The sequence below is a fragment of the Bombina bombina genome, chromosome 2 (assembly GCF_027579735.1).
Source record: "Bombina bombina isolate aBomBom1 chromosome 2, aBomBom1.pri, whole genome shotgun sequence".
Taxonomy (NCBI): Eukaryota; Metazoa; Chordata; class Amphibia; order Anura; family Bombinatoridae; genus Bombina; species Bombina bombina.
Genome location: NC_069500.1, coordinates 435,549,686 through 435,562,380, shown reverse-complemented (window position 1 = coordinate 435,562,380; position 12,695 = coordinate 435,549,686). Strand labels below are relative to the sequence as shown.

Below are 12,695 nucleotides of genomic sequence, written 5' to 3'. Positions count from 1 at the left end.
GGCATTTATGACTAAATATAAGATGGCATAATGTAATGTTAAAGGTAACAAAAAAGCTTATTCTATGCTACAGAACAGTGATATACATATAAAAGCAAACAATCTATATATTAGAGCAAAACACCAACAGACACCAGGACCCACACAAACTTATGAAAAAAGGCCTTGTCCATAGTGTCTCCCAGCTGCCTCTAATTACCCTGGCACTAATCTTTCTGGCTCTGTCACCAGGACACCGTCTGTCAACAAACTACTTAAGGGAATTAACCCAGTTCTAATGGTGCTTGCAGGACCAGATTCTGATCCACCTGCTAGTTACTGTACTTAAGCTGATTTTTTTTTTCCACCAACAGTAACAAGCTGCACACTTCTTTAATATGCATATATTTGTAGCACTCTACACAAGAATACCTTGCACAATATATATTTTTTAACCTATTCTTACATATTAATCCTCTCCTTATACATTTTATTCAAGCACAGAGCAGAAGATGCTATTCAAATAAAACCACACATGCATAATAACTCACCTTGGGTTGGGCCCTACGAGGAAACGCCACTTTTGGGTCAATCTGAAATAAATGAATAGAAATAAGTTTCCAATATGTATAACACACTATAACAAAATCCTTTCAGAAGCAGTTAAAACAGTAACTAAGTATGAGACAGACTACATAGGTACACACAGACAAGTTACTGTAAAGCCCACTATATAACAGACTAAAGCAGAAACCTACAGGACGCTAAATTACTTTTTAAAAATTATAGTTTACTGTTGTCTGGTGCTGACTTTTGACTGTCAGCCCATTTGTCTAAAATGTTTTGACATATTTAAAGAGGTCATTATGTTGAGGGTCTGTTCCCTACTTTACCAAAAGTAGTTTGGTTATTCCCAACCTGGTCAAGGGTAAAACCTGGCAAAGAGACAGTGGCTCTCACCAAGCACAGATAAGGAATGCTGTGCTTCTGGGCATTGGGGATGAGAAATAAAAACAGGAGATAGGATATCCCAACAATACCCCTTTGTCATGACATTCCTCTGTGCTATGTCAGCGAAGGCCAGAAAGATGCTATTAACTAAGAAAACTGTAGCTCTGCTCTGAATAGGGTGGAAAGCACCAATATCACATCACTAAACACAAGTCTCTTTTGTTACAGGTAAATAGCAGACAAAACCAGTATAGACACCTGTAGTTGTGGTGTGACAGAGGAAAAGTTAGAGAGAAGCACATAAATATAATCTTTCTAAGCCATCCCAGTCACATAGTAGCAAGCAAAGCACCCACACACACACATATATATATAGTCACATTTTTACTTGTCCACTGCCATTTCTTGCTCGTCTTGGAATAGTTGAAATGTCTAGCTCTATATCAATATAAAATGTATGTGTGTACATATGGATAGACACACATATATATACAGTAACAAAAAAAATAACAGTAAACCTGTGAATGCTCTTAAACTTAACAACACTTAAAATAGAATTCCCCATAAAATGTTAAATTATTCATAGAAAAAAACAAACAAAAAAACACTTTGCAATGTACTTTTCATTATTCATTGTGCTTGCTTTTCCAGTACGAACACTGAAATAATGGCTTTTTATGTAGAGATGATGGAATTTATACTATAGGATGCAGGTGCCATATACAAGAATGCTGTAGGGCATTGCTGTATATGGCACTATAATCATCTGCCAGCCAAAGTGTTAAATAATACAATCATAAACTTAACAATTTCAACACTAGTCACAGTATAGACTAACCATGTGCAGGTCACAACTGAGCGCCATACCTGCTTGCAACAATCAGCCAGTAAGTACACAAGTACGTATCTAACTGATTTATAAACTAAGAACAGGCCAATCTCAAACTCTTCCCCGACCCAATGTGTTCACTGAAGAAGCTCCCATAGATCAGGCTCCAAAAGACTTCCAGCTAAACTAGAACAAGGTTGACTATAGAGCTGTATCCTTTCTACTGTCTCCCTACCTAAGTTCTTCAGCTCTATAAGTATTTCAACCCTCCACTTCAAAACCAAAGCAGAAAAAGACCCTTTCAAACTGCTTGTTGGTGCCCAATGCTTTCAACTCCTCTTTGTGTAAAGCACATAGTTCCCCTCCCAGGCACCAAAAGAAACTTGCCATCTAAGGACCAAGGGACAGGGGAGTGAGCCACACTGCCCCCTCCCCCCCCCCCCATGTGGGACACAATTAAAAAAAAACTCCCAGCATTGAAAAATAAGAGACCACCCCAGGACACTGCCATAAACAGAAAAAGAAACTTCTCCCAAATAACAGTTAATATCATTACAGTAGATTATATTGTTTTTGTCTATTGATAATGAAATGGTTTTAATCAATAATACAAGTTACCACCTTCTTCACTAGAAAATAACAAAATTATGTTATTGTATTTTGGTAAAACAAAACATATTTTGTTTTCTTATTAAAAAAAAAAAAAAGAAAAAAAGAAAAAATGTATCCAAAGTTCCCAAGTATGCAACTTAAAAAATAAATATATATATAATATCTCTATATACCCAAGAAAGACAGAAAACAAGAGCTTATCCTTTTTTTTAATGTATTGTCACTCCAATAAAAGACATCACTACTAAATGCCATACTCATGTTATTTTAGCGTCTGAATAAGTTGACGAACACACTATATATATATATATATATATATATATATATATATATATATATATATATATAATTGTGTGTGTGTTACAAATGTATGCATGGACCAAAGATGCAGTTGTCTACAGGGACACTAAGTGCCTCTGGGCTAACAGGGAAAATGTCCATTAGAGTTAACAAACATTTATACTTTGAAAAAGAAACAGTGATGTTAGAATATAACGGCAATCCCACACAGCCTCACCAGTTTACATACAGTAAAATAACAATGACAAACTTTTAGAAGCAGTTCAGCATACATACAACACTTTATTCAATACGTTTCTATCATATCTCTAAGCTTTCAAATTTCTAATGGCAGAGAGAGAAAGAAAATGTTATCTTGGACTGTGTTCTCTAATTTAAACTTTAATTTAAAACTCTTTTAAAAACCCTAATTTTATTTAAATAATATTTAATGTATCTAAAAGCTTTGCGTGTTCAAGGTTTACATATAGTTATTTCTATTTTTGTTAAATTTCCAGAAGATTGACATTAAGGTGTGTTTCTTATGCAAAATATTGTATACGTAACGTCACTGAAGAGTACTTCTTAGTTTTTTGTTTTTTTAACTTTCCTACAATCTGCTTAAAAATCTAAATAATTTTATATGGTTTAAAAATAGGAATTATTAAAATATTCCAACCTAATTAAAATTAGTTTATAACACAACAAACTGAACATATACTAACACTGTATATAATCCATTGCACGCCAAAGAAAGTTACCTCTTATACCAGTCGAGCATCTCTCAACTATTGAACTATATCATGTACTTGATGGTAAATAAGTTTAACACTACTCATATTATTCAATATTCTTAAATTAATATATATATATATATATATATATATAGTTCATTGCATTAGAGATATGTTCTCCAGAATTAACAAGTTCTCTAATGAGGTTTACTGTAATCTCTAAAGTGGCATCATGATGACTATGTCTATCTGTTGCACAAATACTTTGTGCACAACCTACCAACTGGCTTGCTTGTGATGTTGTTATATTTGTTGCTCATTATTATTTTTTAATAATAACTAAAGCTATTAACTTGGATCATTCCCAGTACAGTTCTGAGGCATTCTTTCATGTGTATATAACTGTCCTATGAATAAAACATAGCACCTATACGCCACAATATAAGACTGATGAAGGCAAATAAATCATTTAAAGTGGCAGTATCCCTAATTTATATACTAAAAACAGGATTAGTGTCATCAGTTTCTTATTACCTATGAATTAAACAGGTAATAATACTGATTTCTTTTACACGTAAAGTTCTAATTATTTGATGATATAAACCTTAATATAAATGTACTCATCCTTCATTAGAATATACTCATACCTGTCAAATAGCATATTACTATATTAAAATCCAATGGCAAACACTGTCATTGCATTTACATTTCCTCTATAGAAATTATAATAATATTTAAAACAATTCTAATTAAAATAAGTCCAGACTCTATATATTTATTGTTACAAGTTGACTTTTAACTTAGTTACCAAGTAAATAAGATGTTGATAGGTCATCAGGTTATTGCATCAATATAAAAACATCTAACAAGATATATAACAGTTTCTTAACAACCATCATTTCACCCAAATAAAGATAATCTTCTCACCGTCTTTGAGTCCAGTTCATGCCTTGATTGAGCCAAAACTTTGTCCACGCCAGCCTGATCCATAAATGTAACAAATCCAAAACCCCTATTCAAGAGTAGAATGTCAGTGATGAGAAAGGACTGAAAACTTTCTCTAATGCAACAGAAGTGTCAGTGAACAAACAAAATTCTCACCTGGATCTTTTGGTCAATGGATCTCTCATCACAAGACACTCCTTGACATCCCCAAATTGACTAAAATATTCCCGAAGTCCCTCTACAACCAGAGAAAAAACGCTTTACTACCAAGTTCAACATTTTACATAAAAAAAACAGAGATGGGGACAAAAGATGAATATTCCGATTGTGTAAAGAACATCTTTAAACATGCAAGTAAAAAAACAGAAAAAAGAGCGGGAAAGACATTGTGTAAAAATAACAGTGGTTCAATCGAAGAGAACATCTATTCCAAAGTAGAAGACACTTAAAAACCTTCATATCACACACCTAATTCAACTGCTCACCTTGAGTTGTCTGCCAGCTCAGTCCCCCGATGAACATTTTACTATAATAAAAGACAAATGCTACAACAGGTGAACAGTGCACAGTTTTGTGTATAAATATGAAAATTCTGAAACACTATACTTCTAATTCCTAAATATTTGAATGGGTATATGGAATCCCTTGTGGTCTATAAATGTGTCTTTTTACTGCTTATAAAATATAATATATATAATATTTTTACTAAATATTCCAACATTTTAAAACATTGTTAAAGCCGCTTGTCCATGAAATATTACAAGAATAAGATAATTAAACATGCATAATTACATTACAAACACAACTTTATCCTTGCCCTACCAATAAGATAGCATTGCAAAGATTTATAAAAAAAATAAATAAATAATAATAAATAAATAAAGTTGGCATTATTTTTGCTGGTACTGACACAATGCAGAAGATATTTCCAAAGAATAAATATTATGGTATTTTAATATACTCCTTTTAATGTACTCTGTACCATATTTCCAAAAAGAAGTAGTGTGCAGAGTCTTAAAACTTAATATCTGTATCTATAGCCTTGAAAGACTGAAACATGATTTCATTGTATGAACTATATATGAAAGCTTCTGTGGGAAAAAAATATTTTAACTCTTATTATAAACATTTTAACACTTTAAGGCAAACTATTGCATACTAAATGGTATGCAGGTTTACATACAATATATGTATACAAAATCTGATTCAAATACACATCTCCATTACATTATTCAAAGAGAGATCTTCACATACCTATATACAAGCGGTATCTACACTCAGTAAATACATATTAGACACACAATTGAAGTTCTTGTTTAAAACATATAACCCACTACATTTTACAAAAAAATAAAATAACTTGTTAAAAGAAATGTTAAGATAACTGTTAAATATCAAAATACAGATCTTCAAAACAGTGACCAAGTTACTTTTCAAACCCCTGTGTAGTTAAAACTTATCCTTTCAAAAAGAAAGAGAAAAGCAGCATGTGGTATCTCTAATCTAGTTCTTTTTGTTGCTAATGTAACTCTTTTTATCATCTTGCACAACCAGCTATACTTTTCTCAATAAAAAAAAATGATTTCTGATTGTTAAATTATATAGACACGTGTATTATATAGGCAATACTGTCAACTCTACTCCGGTGTAATTTAGCAAGTTACAGGCAAGGATGCTTTTTACCCCCTTTACACTAGGTCAGGGCACTGGGTTAAGGTTAGGATGCTTTGCTACACTCAAATGAGTTAGTTAACAGCTTACAATGGTTTATTGTCACTATACCAGGTAACAATCAGTTACTCTTTGTGGATAACAAATTAACCCCTCGGCTGCCACAGAGGGCTGCAGCGCATATTGCAGCTAAGTGGTTAAATGTGATAATCTACTTAACAATAAGTCACTGTTCGTGCACAAGGGTAAGAGTGAGCTTTTAATACAATTGTATTGCTTAATAAATATTTCTTAACGAATTGAATATATATTAATGAATATGCTATCAAGAAAATAATTTAGGCTAAAACAACGTTATCAAAACTGGGTGATCATAATCACAAGGGGGATATGTAACTACAGGCTTTATGTATCAGTTAATATAATTGTTACCCTGGGGAGCATAAGCAGTGACTTAGGGTTTATAGCAGTAAGAGGGAGTTACTGTCACTACAATGAGTTGTCCCCAAACTTATTGCCTGAGGTCAGAGGGTTTGGTGGCTCGGCGCAGCCCCGAGGTGCTCGCTTTGGGTCCCCAGGTACCTTCCCCCGTGAGATGCCCGGCCAGTGAGGCCGCTACCCAGAGGGTGCTTAGTGCCAGGGGGCGGCCGGGAGCCCCTTACCAGGGATCGTGCGCAGAGTCCGGGGGCGGCAGTCCGGGCTGGGGCGCTTCTGTCTCCATTCGGTCTCCGGCGGCTCATGAGAGCAGCAGCGGCTCCCGGGACAAGAGGATGGGAAGGGGCGTAGGAATCCCGCCCATTTGGATGACGCCACGCCCAAAAGGGAGGAGTTTACCGTGCGCTTACCACTCAAGACTCCAGTCTAGGTGCGCCTGCTGCTACTGTACTCCGCCCCTCGGTACCACGATCCGCCCCGGCACCTGCCCGCCTCCCCCACTGTGACCAGCCTGGCCACTCACTGTCCCTGCAGCCACTGGCAAAGAGGTGGGGGCTGGGGGGATATTTGCCCAGACTGGCCCTTACTGTATCACTAGTACAAGTATTAGCTGCTTATCACTGCTCTTCTGTTATCACCATCACCTGCAATCACTGCACTTTTTACTTCCTATCTGAACAAATGGTACTGTATTGTACAGTTATCAGTCACTGTTTTATCTATATTACTGCTGGGTAAATAGTCATTCCTCATCGTTTTAGCTAATTTGCCAATTCTAAACACTGCAACATCCATCGTCACTGATTGTATCTGACTTTTACTAGTACCACTTACAAACTATCACAGTGCTTACTTAAATTACTATGTAATCACTATAGTTAATCATCATTGCTCTTAAATTACATACTATGAATTGAACCATATCACAACCACTGATATTAGAATACTTTTATAATGCAATAAACTTTCATCACTTCCCTAATGCAAACTATCAGTATTATTACCATACCATAACTACTCCTTCATTTCCTGCTAAAACTACCATCACTGGCATCATGCAATATGTACAGTAGTGCACCTGTGTAATGATGTAAATTTCTATAGGTGATGATTTTGTATACTTAAATATGCTGTGCTGTATAATGATGGAATGGAATATCTATACACTAATAGTGAACACGCTTCCCAGTATAATGATGATGAGTATATCTATACACAGATAATTAGCACAAAGGCACACACCTGTGTAATATAGACTGGCTGCTATAGACCCCACCCAGCACTTGGGACCTGGTGTCACTGCACCTGCTGCACCAATGTTAGTTCTGCCCCTGAATATGTATGCATCATAACCATACTTAGTATCATACAATAAGTACCAGATAACCTACAATACACAATCAAAACTATCATGAACCATATCATAGCCCTAACTTAAACTCTTATTGTTCCTAGTGCCATGCAAAAATATTAATTACAATTATCAACACTAACTTTAAAAAACAATATTTTAAGAATTATGAACCAAACGTCTCATCTGTATCTACATACAATACATAATTACTAATATACCTATTTACATTTCTATCCGTAGCACTATGAAGTAACTACATGTCTCTTCCCCTGAAGTGAAATATTATTAGTTGTCAGTGTCACACATTAAAATCAATGTTTCTAAATAATCTAAAATTATTGTAAATTATAAAGCTTACTTATCACTACACTTATATAAACTAATATTACAAGTGTCATGCAACAGCTACTTATTACTGTCCTTAGGTAAACTACTATCACTAATTATGTAAAGAAGAAAAACATCAGTGACTTTAACTAAATTACTTATAAGTGAATCATAAAAATGTTACTACTTACTGCCATTTTCTAAACTGGCATTCTCTAGTTATATTTATTTCTGTTATCCAAGATACTATTACCAATAATCACACATGAATACTGCCAATTCCCTTATCTAAACCAATGTTTCTGATATAATTTATGTATAACTTATTCAAACCATTATCTCGAACACCATCCTTGGTATTTGCAAGAACTATTCACCATTATTAGTATCTAGAAAACATTCAATTACTGACCATCTCTGTAGGTTATTGTATGTAAATATTTGTTCCTGCTTTAGTCTAAGTAACTACAAATCTCTGAAATTGTTTGCAGCTTCCAATATAAGTGTTATACACTAATTAGCTATAACTGTTCATAACTAGCCTACCAAAACTATAATAATGCCTTATATTCTTATAGTCTAATAGCCTTTTATTCTTATAGTTAGGTGGTCTTCACAATTACCGTCCAAAAGACACTCATCAGCATTCTTAATCAGACAAAAGTAGTAAATGAGTACAGCACCTGTTGGTTCCTTAAAGCAGGTTTTAGTTCTGTATGATGCCCGTGGAGAAAGGGTTACTGCCACCCTTACAGCAACATAGACAAATGGAATCCACAGCACCAATTAGGTAAAAGAAAATACCTTTATTTTCACATTACATGCGACGTTTCGGCCTTCACAGCCTTAATCATGCATACCATATGCATTCTTAATAGCATTCTTAATCAGACTATCTAGTTAAATGCAGTAATTGTTACAATCATTAACTATCTGCTATCACTACATGCAATAAATGCTCATTAGTGTTATTTTATAATCTACCATCACTAGCATTAAAGGGACAGTCTAGGCCAAAATAAACTTTCATGATTCAGATAGAGCATGTGATTTTAAACAATTTTCCAATTTACTTTTATCACCAATTTTGCTTTGTTCTCTTGGTATTCTTAGTTGAAATCTTAACGTAGGAGGTTCATATGCTAATTTCTTAGACCTTGAAGCCCACCTCTTTCAGATTGCATTTTAACAGTTTTTCACCACTAGAGGGTGTTAGTTCACGTATTTCATATAGATAACACTGTGCTCGTGCACAAGAAGTTATCTGGGAGCAGGCGCTGATTGGCTAGACTGCAAGTCTGTCAAAAGAACTGAAAAAAGGGGCAGTTTGCAGAGGCTTAGATACAAGATAATCATAGAGGTTAAAAGTATATTATTATAAATGTGTTAGTTATGCAAAACTGGGAAACGGGTAATAACGGGATTATCTATCTTTTAAAACAATAAAAATTCTGGTGTAGACTGTCCCTTTAAATGGATAGTCTAGTCAAAATGAAACTATCATGATTCAGATAGAGCATACAATTTTAAGCAACTTTCTAATTTACTCCTATTATCAATTTTTCTTTCTTCTCTTGGTATCTTTATTTGAAAGAGCAAAAATGTAAGCTTAGGAGCCGGGCCATTTTTGGTTTAGCACCTGGATAGCACTTTGCTGATTGGTGTCTAAATCTAGCCACCAATCAGCAAGCGCTACCCAGGTTCCGAACCAAAAATGGTCCGGTTCCTAAGCTTACATTCTTGATTTTTCAAATAAAGATACCAAGAGAACGAAGAAAAATTGATAATATGAGTAAATCAGAAAGTTGCTTAAAATTGCCTGCTCTATCTAAATCATGATAGTTTTATTTTGACTAGACTATCCCTTTAAGCAGTACCTGTTCATTAAAAACGTTACTACAATTACTCACATAAATGATTGTCATGAACACTATACAATAACTACACATCACAGACTTCATCTAAAATGCATTAAGTAATGCCATGTAATACATTCTCATCAATTTTGTTGTTTACATTAAAAAAAATTGTTTCTGGGGCAATTAAGAACCATTGGTCCAAGAAGTTTTCCCAAAATATCCTAAAAGCATAAACTTAAATAGTTTGTAGAATACCCTTATGCTTATCCCAGGCATTTTTGAAGTCCCCAACAGTGTTTGTCATTTCCACCTCTAATGGAAGTTTATGACTCAATCACCCTTTCTATGAAGAAGTGCTTCTGCAAATTACTACTGAACCTACGTCCCTTCAGCTTGAGATCATGACGCCTTGTTCTGGATTTACTCCAGATTTTTTTTTTTTTAATACTTACTGCCTTAGATTTATTAAGAAGCCCTTTAATGTGCTTGAACGTTTTTATCAAATCACCTCCTTCCCTTCTCTCCTATGAGATATACATATTTAGGTTATTGAGCCTTTCCTGGTAATTTTTTGTTTTTTAGACTATGTAATATTTTGGTAGCCCTCCTTTGAACAGTTTCCAATTCACAATTACATTGCCAGCTTTTAGTATAATTTATTACCTATTAGTTGCACTGCCTTTATAAACTACCATCCTGTTATAAATACTAATCATTTGCCTTTTCTAAACTATCATTGCACTACTGCCTTTACTTAAACTTAAACGGACAGTCTAGTTAAAATGAAACTTTCATGAATCAGTTAGGGCATGCATTTTTTAAACAACTTTCCAAATTACTTTTATTATCAAATTTGCTTTGCTCTCTTTGTGGAAAGCTAAACTTCATATGCTAATTTCTAAGCCGATGAAGGCCGCCTCTTATATCAGTGCATTTTGACAGTTTTTCATAGATAGACACTGCTAGTTCATATTTTTAATATTGATAACATTGTGCTCACTCCCGTGGATTAATTTATGATTCAGTACCGATTGGTTAAAATGCATGTCAGTCAAAATAACTGAGATAAAGGGGCAGTCTGCAGAGGCTTAGAAACAAGATAAAAGTATATGAATTAAACAGTGTTGATTAAGCAAAACTGGGGAATGGGAAATAAAGGGATTGATTATCTATCTTTTTAAACAATAACAATTCTGGCGTGGACTGTCCTTTTAAGCCAAAAAAAAGTAAAGTTCAAACAACTCTCATGTTTAAGCTTTTTATGCTGTGTATGAATTAAGGTTGCGCCAAAAAAGGTCCATAAAAAACAATATTTAAAACACTGTTCTGCTGCTCTTTTAGAGCATTTAACTCAGTTCTGATCTTAGAATTATAGGAACTCCCTCTCATTTTCACTCTTTCTTGCTATTCTTTGACTGGTAGCAGACGCCTTCTTTGCCCTCTTCTGTGGGCTGCATAAATCATGGCCAAAAGGTAAAAAGCAACTCAGTTAAATCAGTGTTGTCATTCGACCAGAGGAATTTTATTAGGCTTAGAGAAATGTGCAACATTATCAGAGCAACATTGATAAATTAATGTGAAGCCGATTCTGCCTTTATCACAAGTTTTTTGATCATCAAATTTGACTTTTTTATTAAATAAATATTTGTGAATTAGTGCTCTGTCATACTGGTAATGTGTGTTGAATTAGTAGCGTCACTTAATGTAAACTTATCACTGAATCCGACCAAACTGTCAAGCCGAGGTATTGTGTAATAGTGTTAGAAAATGGTTGCCTTTTTTAACTAGTATTTTTTATTAAAGGGACAGTACAAACTTTGAGATTGTAATAAAAACAAAGTTTAAAGGGGGCATGAAACCCATGCACTTATTGGTTAATGTCACTAAAACTTTACACTCATTTTTTTCAATATTTAAACAACTAAAAACATTTAAAATGTATCTGCATATAAGGCTAACCTTTGTTTTGAATGTATCATTCTATATAGCACCTATTTAGTATTTAAAGTCTCTTTAACACAATTAAAACATAATCTCTGCCATTTATAATAATCATAGCAGATAAAAAACTACATGTAAACACATTATAGCAATCTTGATATGTGTATAAGTTAATAATGAATCATTTTACCTGCACATATCATGATTGAAGATAAAATTGCATTCACAATACATTAAAATATTCCTTGAATATGTGTTACAATAAAATATGGGATCTCATGAAGTTTGATGAGGTATAGTACATATTTTAAACATCATAGTAAAACTTGTATTATTACATTATATGAGGGCTGCCACGTTATCGATATCCAATAAAATCCATAGACTTTACAAGATATCATAAAGACCTTGGTTATTTCAGACACGGCCTCAAACTACAACAATTTAGAGCACTAACAATTTTATCTTTACATCCAAGCATTCTAAAGCAAAAATCCATAATAAATAAGACAGAAATAAGTCCGCCACATTAAGGATTGGAGGCACCAAGTCATTTGGCTTTTAACCCTAGAAAAATATAATTTCCAACAGTCTAACCGAATTGATGATTATTACTCAATAAAACTTTTGTTGGAAGACTACATGGCCACTGTACCAAAATCTTAGTATTGTCGCAAACCTGGTATGGGGATATGTATCTTATATAGTCACTTTAACAATTGAATGAGACTATTTTCGACTATGTACCAGTATGCTCTGTAGACCTCAACATAAACTTA

The 12,695-nt window shown here is 34.0% G+C and overlaps 1 protein-coding gene across 3 annotated transcripts in view; it reads right to left on the bottom strand.

Annotated features, from left to right (window-relative positions):
• MSI1 (musashi RNA binding protein 1) overlaps positions 1 to 6,753 on the bottom strand; it is a 50,643-nt gene extending 43,890 nt beyond the window's left edge. For all 3 annotated transcript variants that reach the window (XM_053700531.1, XM_053700532.1, XM_053700533.1), the window contains exons 1-5: positions 6,663 to 6,753; positions 4,815 to 4,855; positions 4,486 to 4,567; positions 4,312 to 4,396; positions 531 to 572 (exon numbers count right to left, since the gene is read on the bottom strand). In XM_053700531.1, coding sequence (XP_053556506.1) covers positions 531 to 572; positions 4,312 to 4,396; positions 4,486 to 4,567; positions 4,815 to 4,855; positions 6,663 to 6,721 — 309 coding nt within the window. In that variant the 5' untranslated portion in view covers positions 6,722 to 6,753. The remainder of the gene's footprint in view (positions 1 to 530; positions 573 to 4,311; positions 4,397 to 4,485; positions 4,568 to 4,814; positions 4,856 to 6,662) is intronic.
• Between the last annotated feature and the right edge of the window lie 5,942 nt (positions 6,754 to 12,695).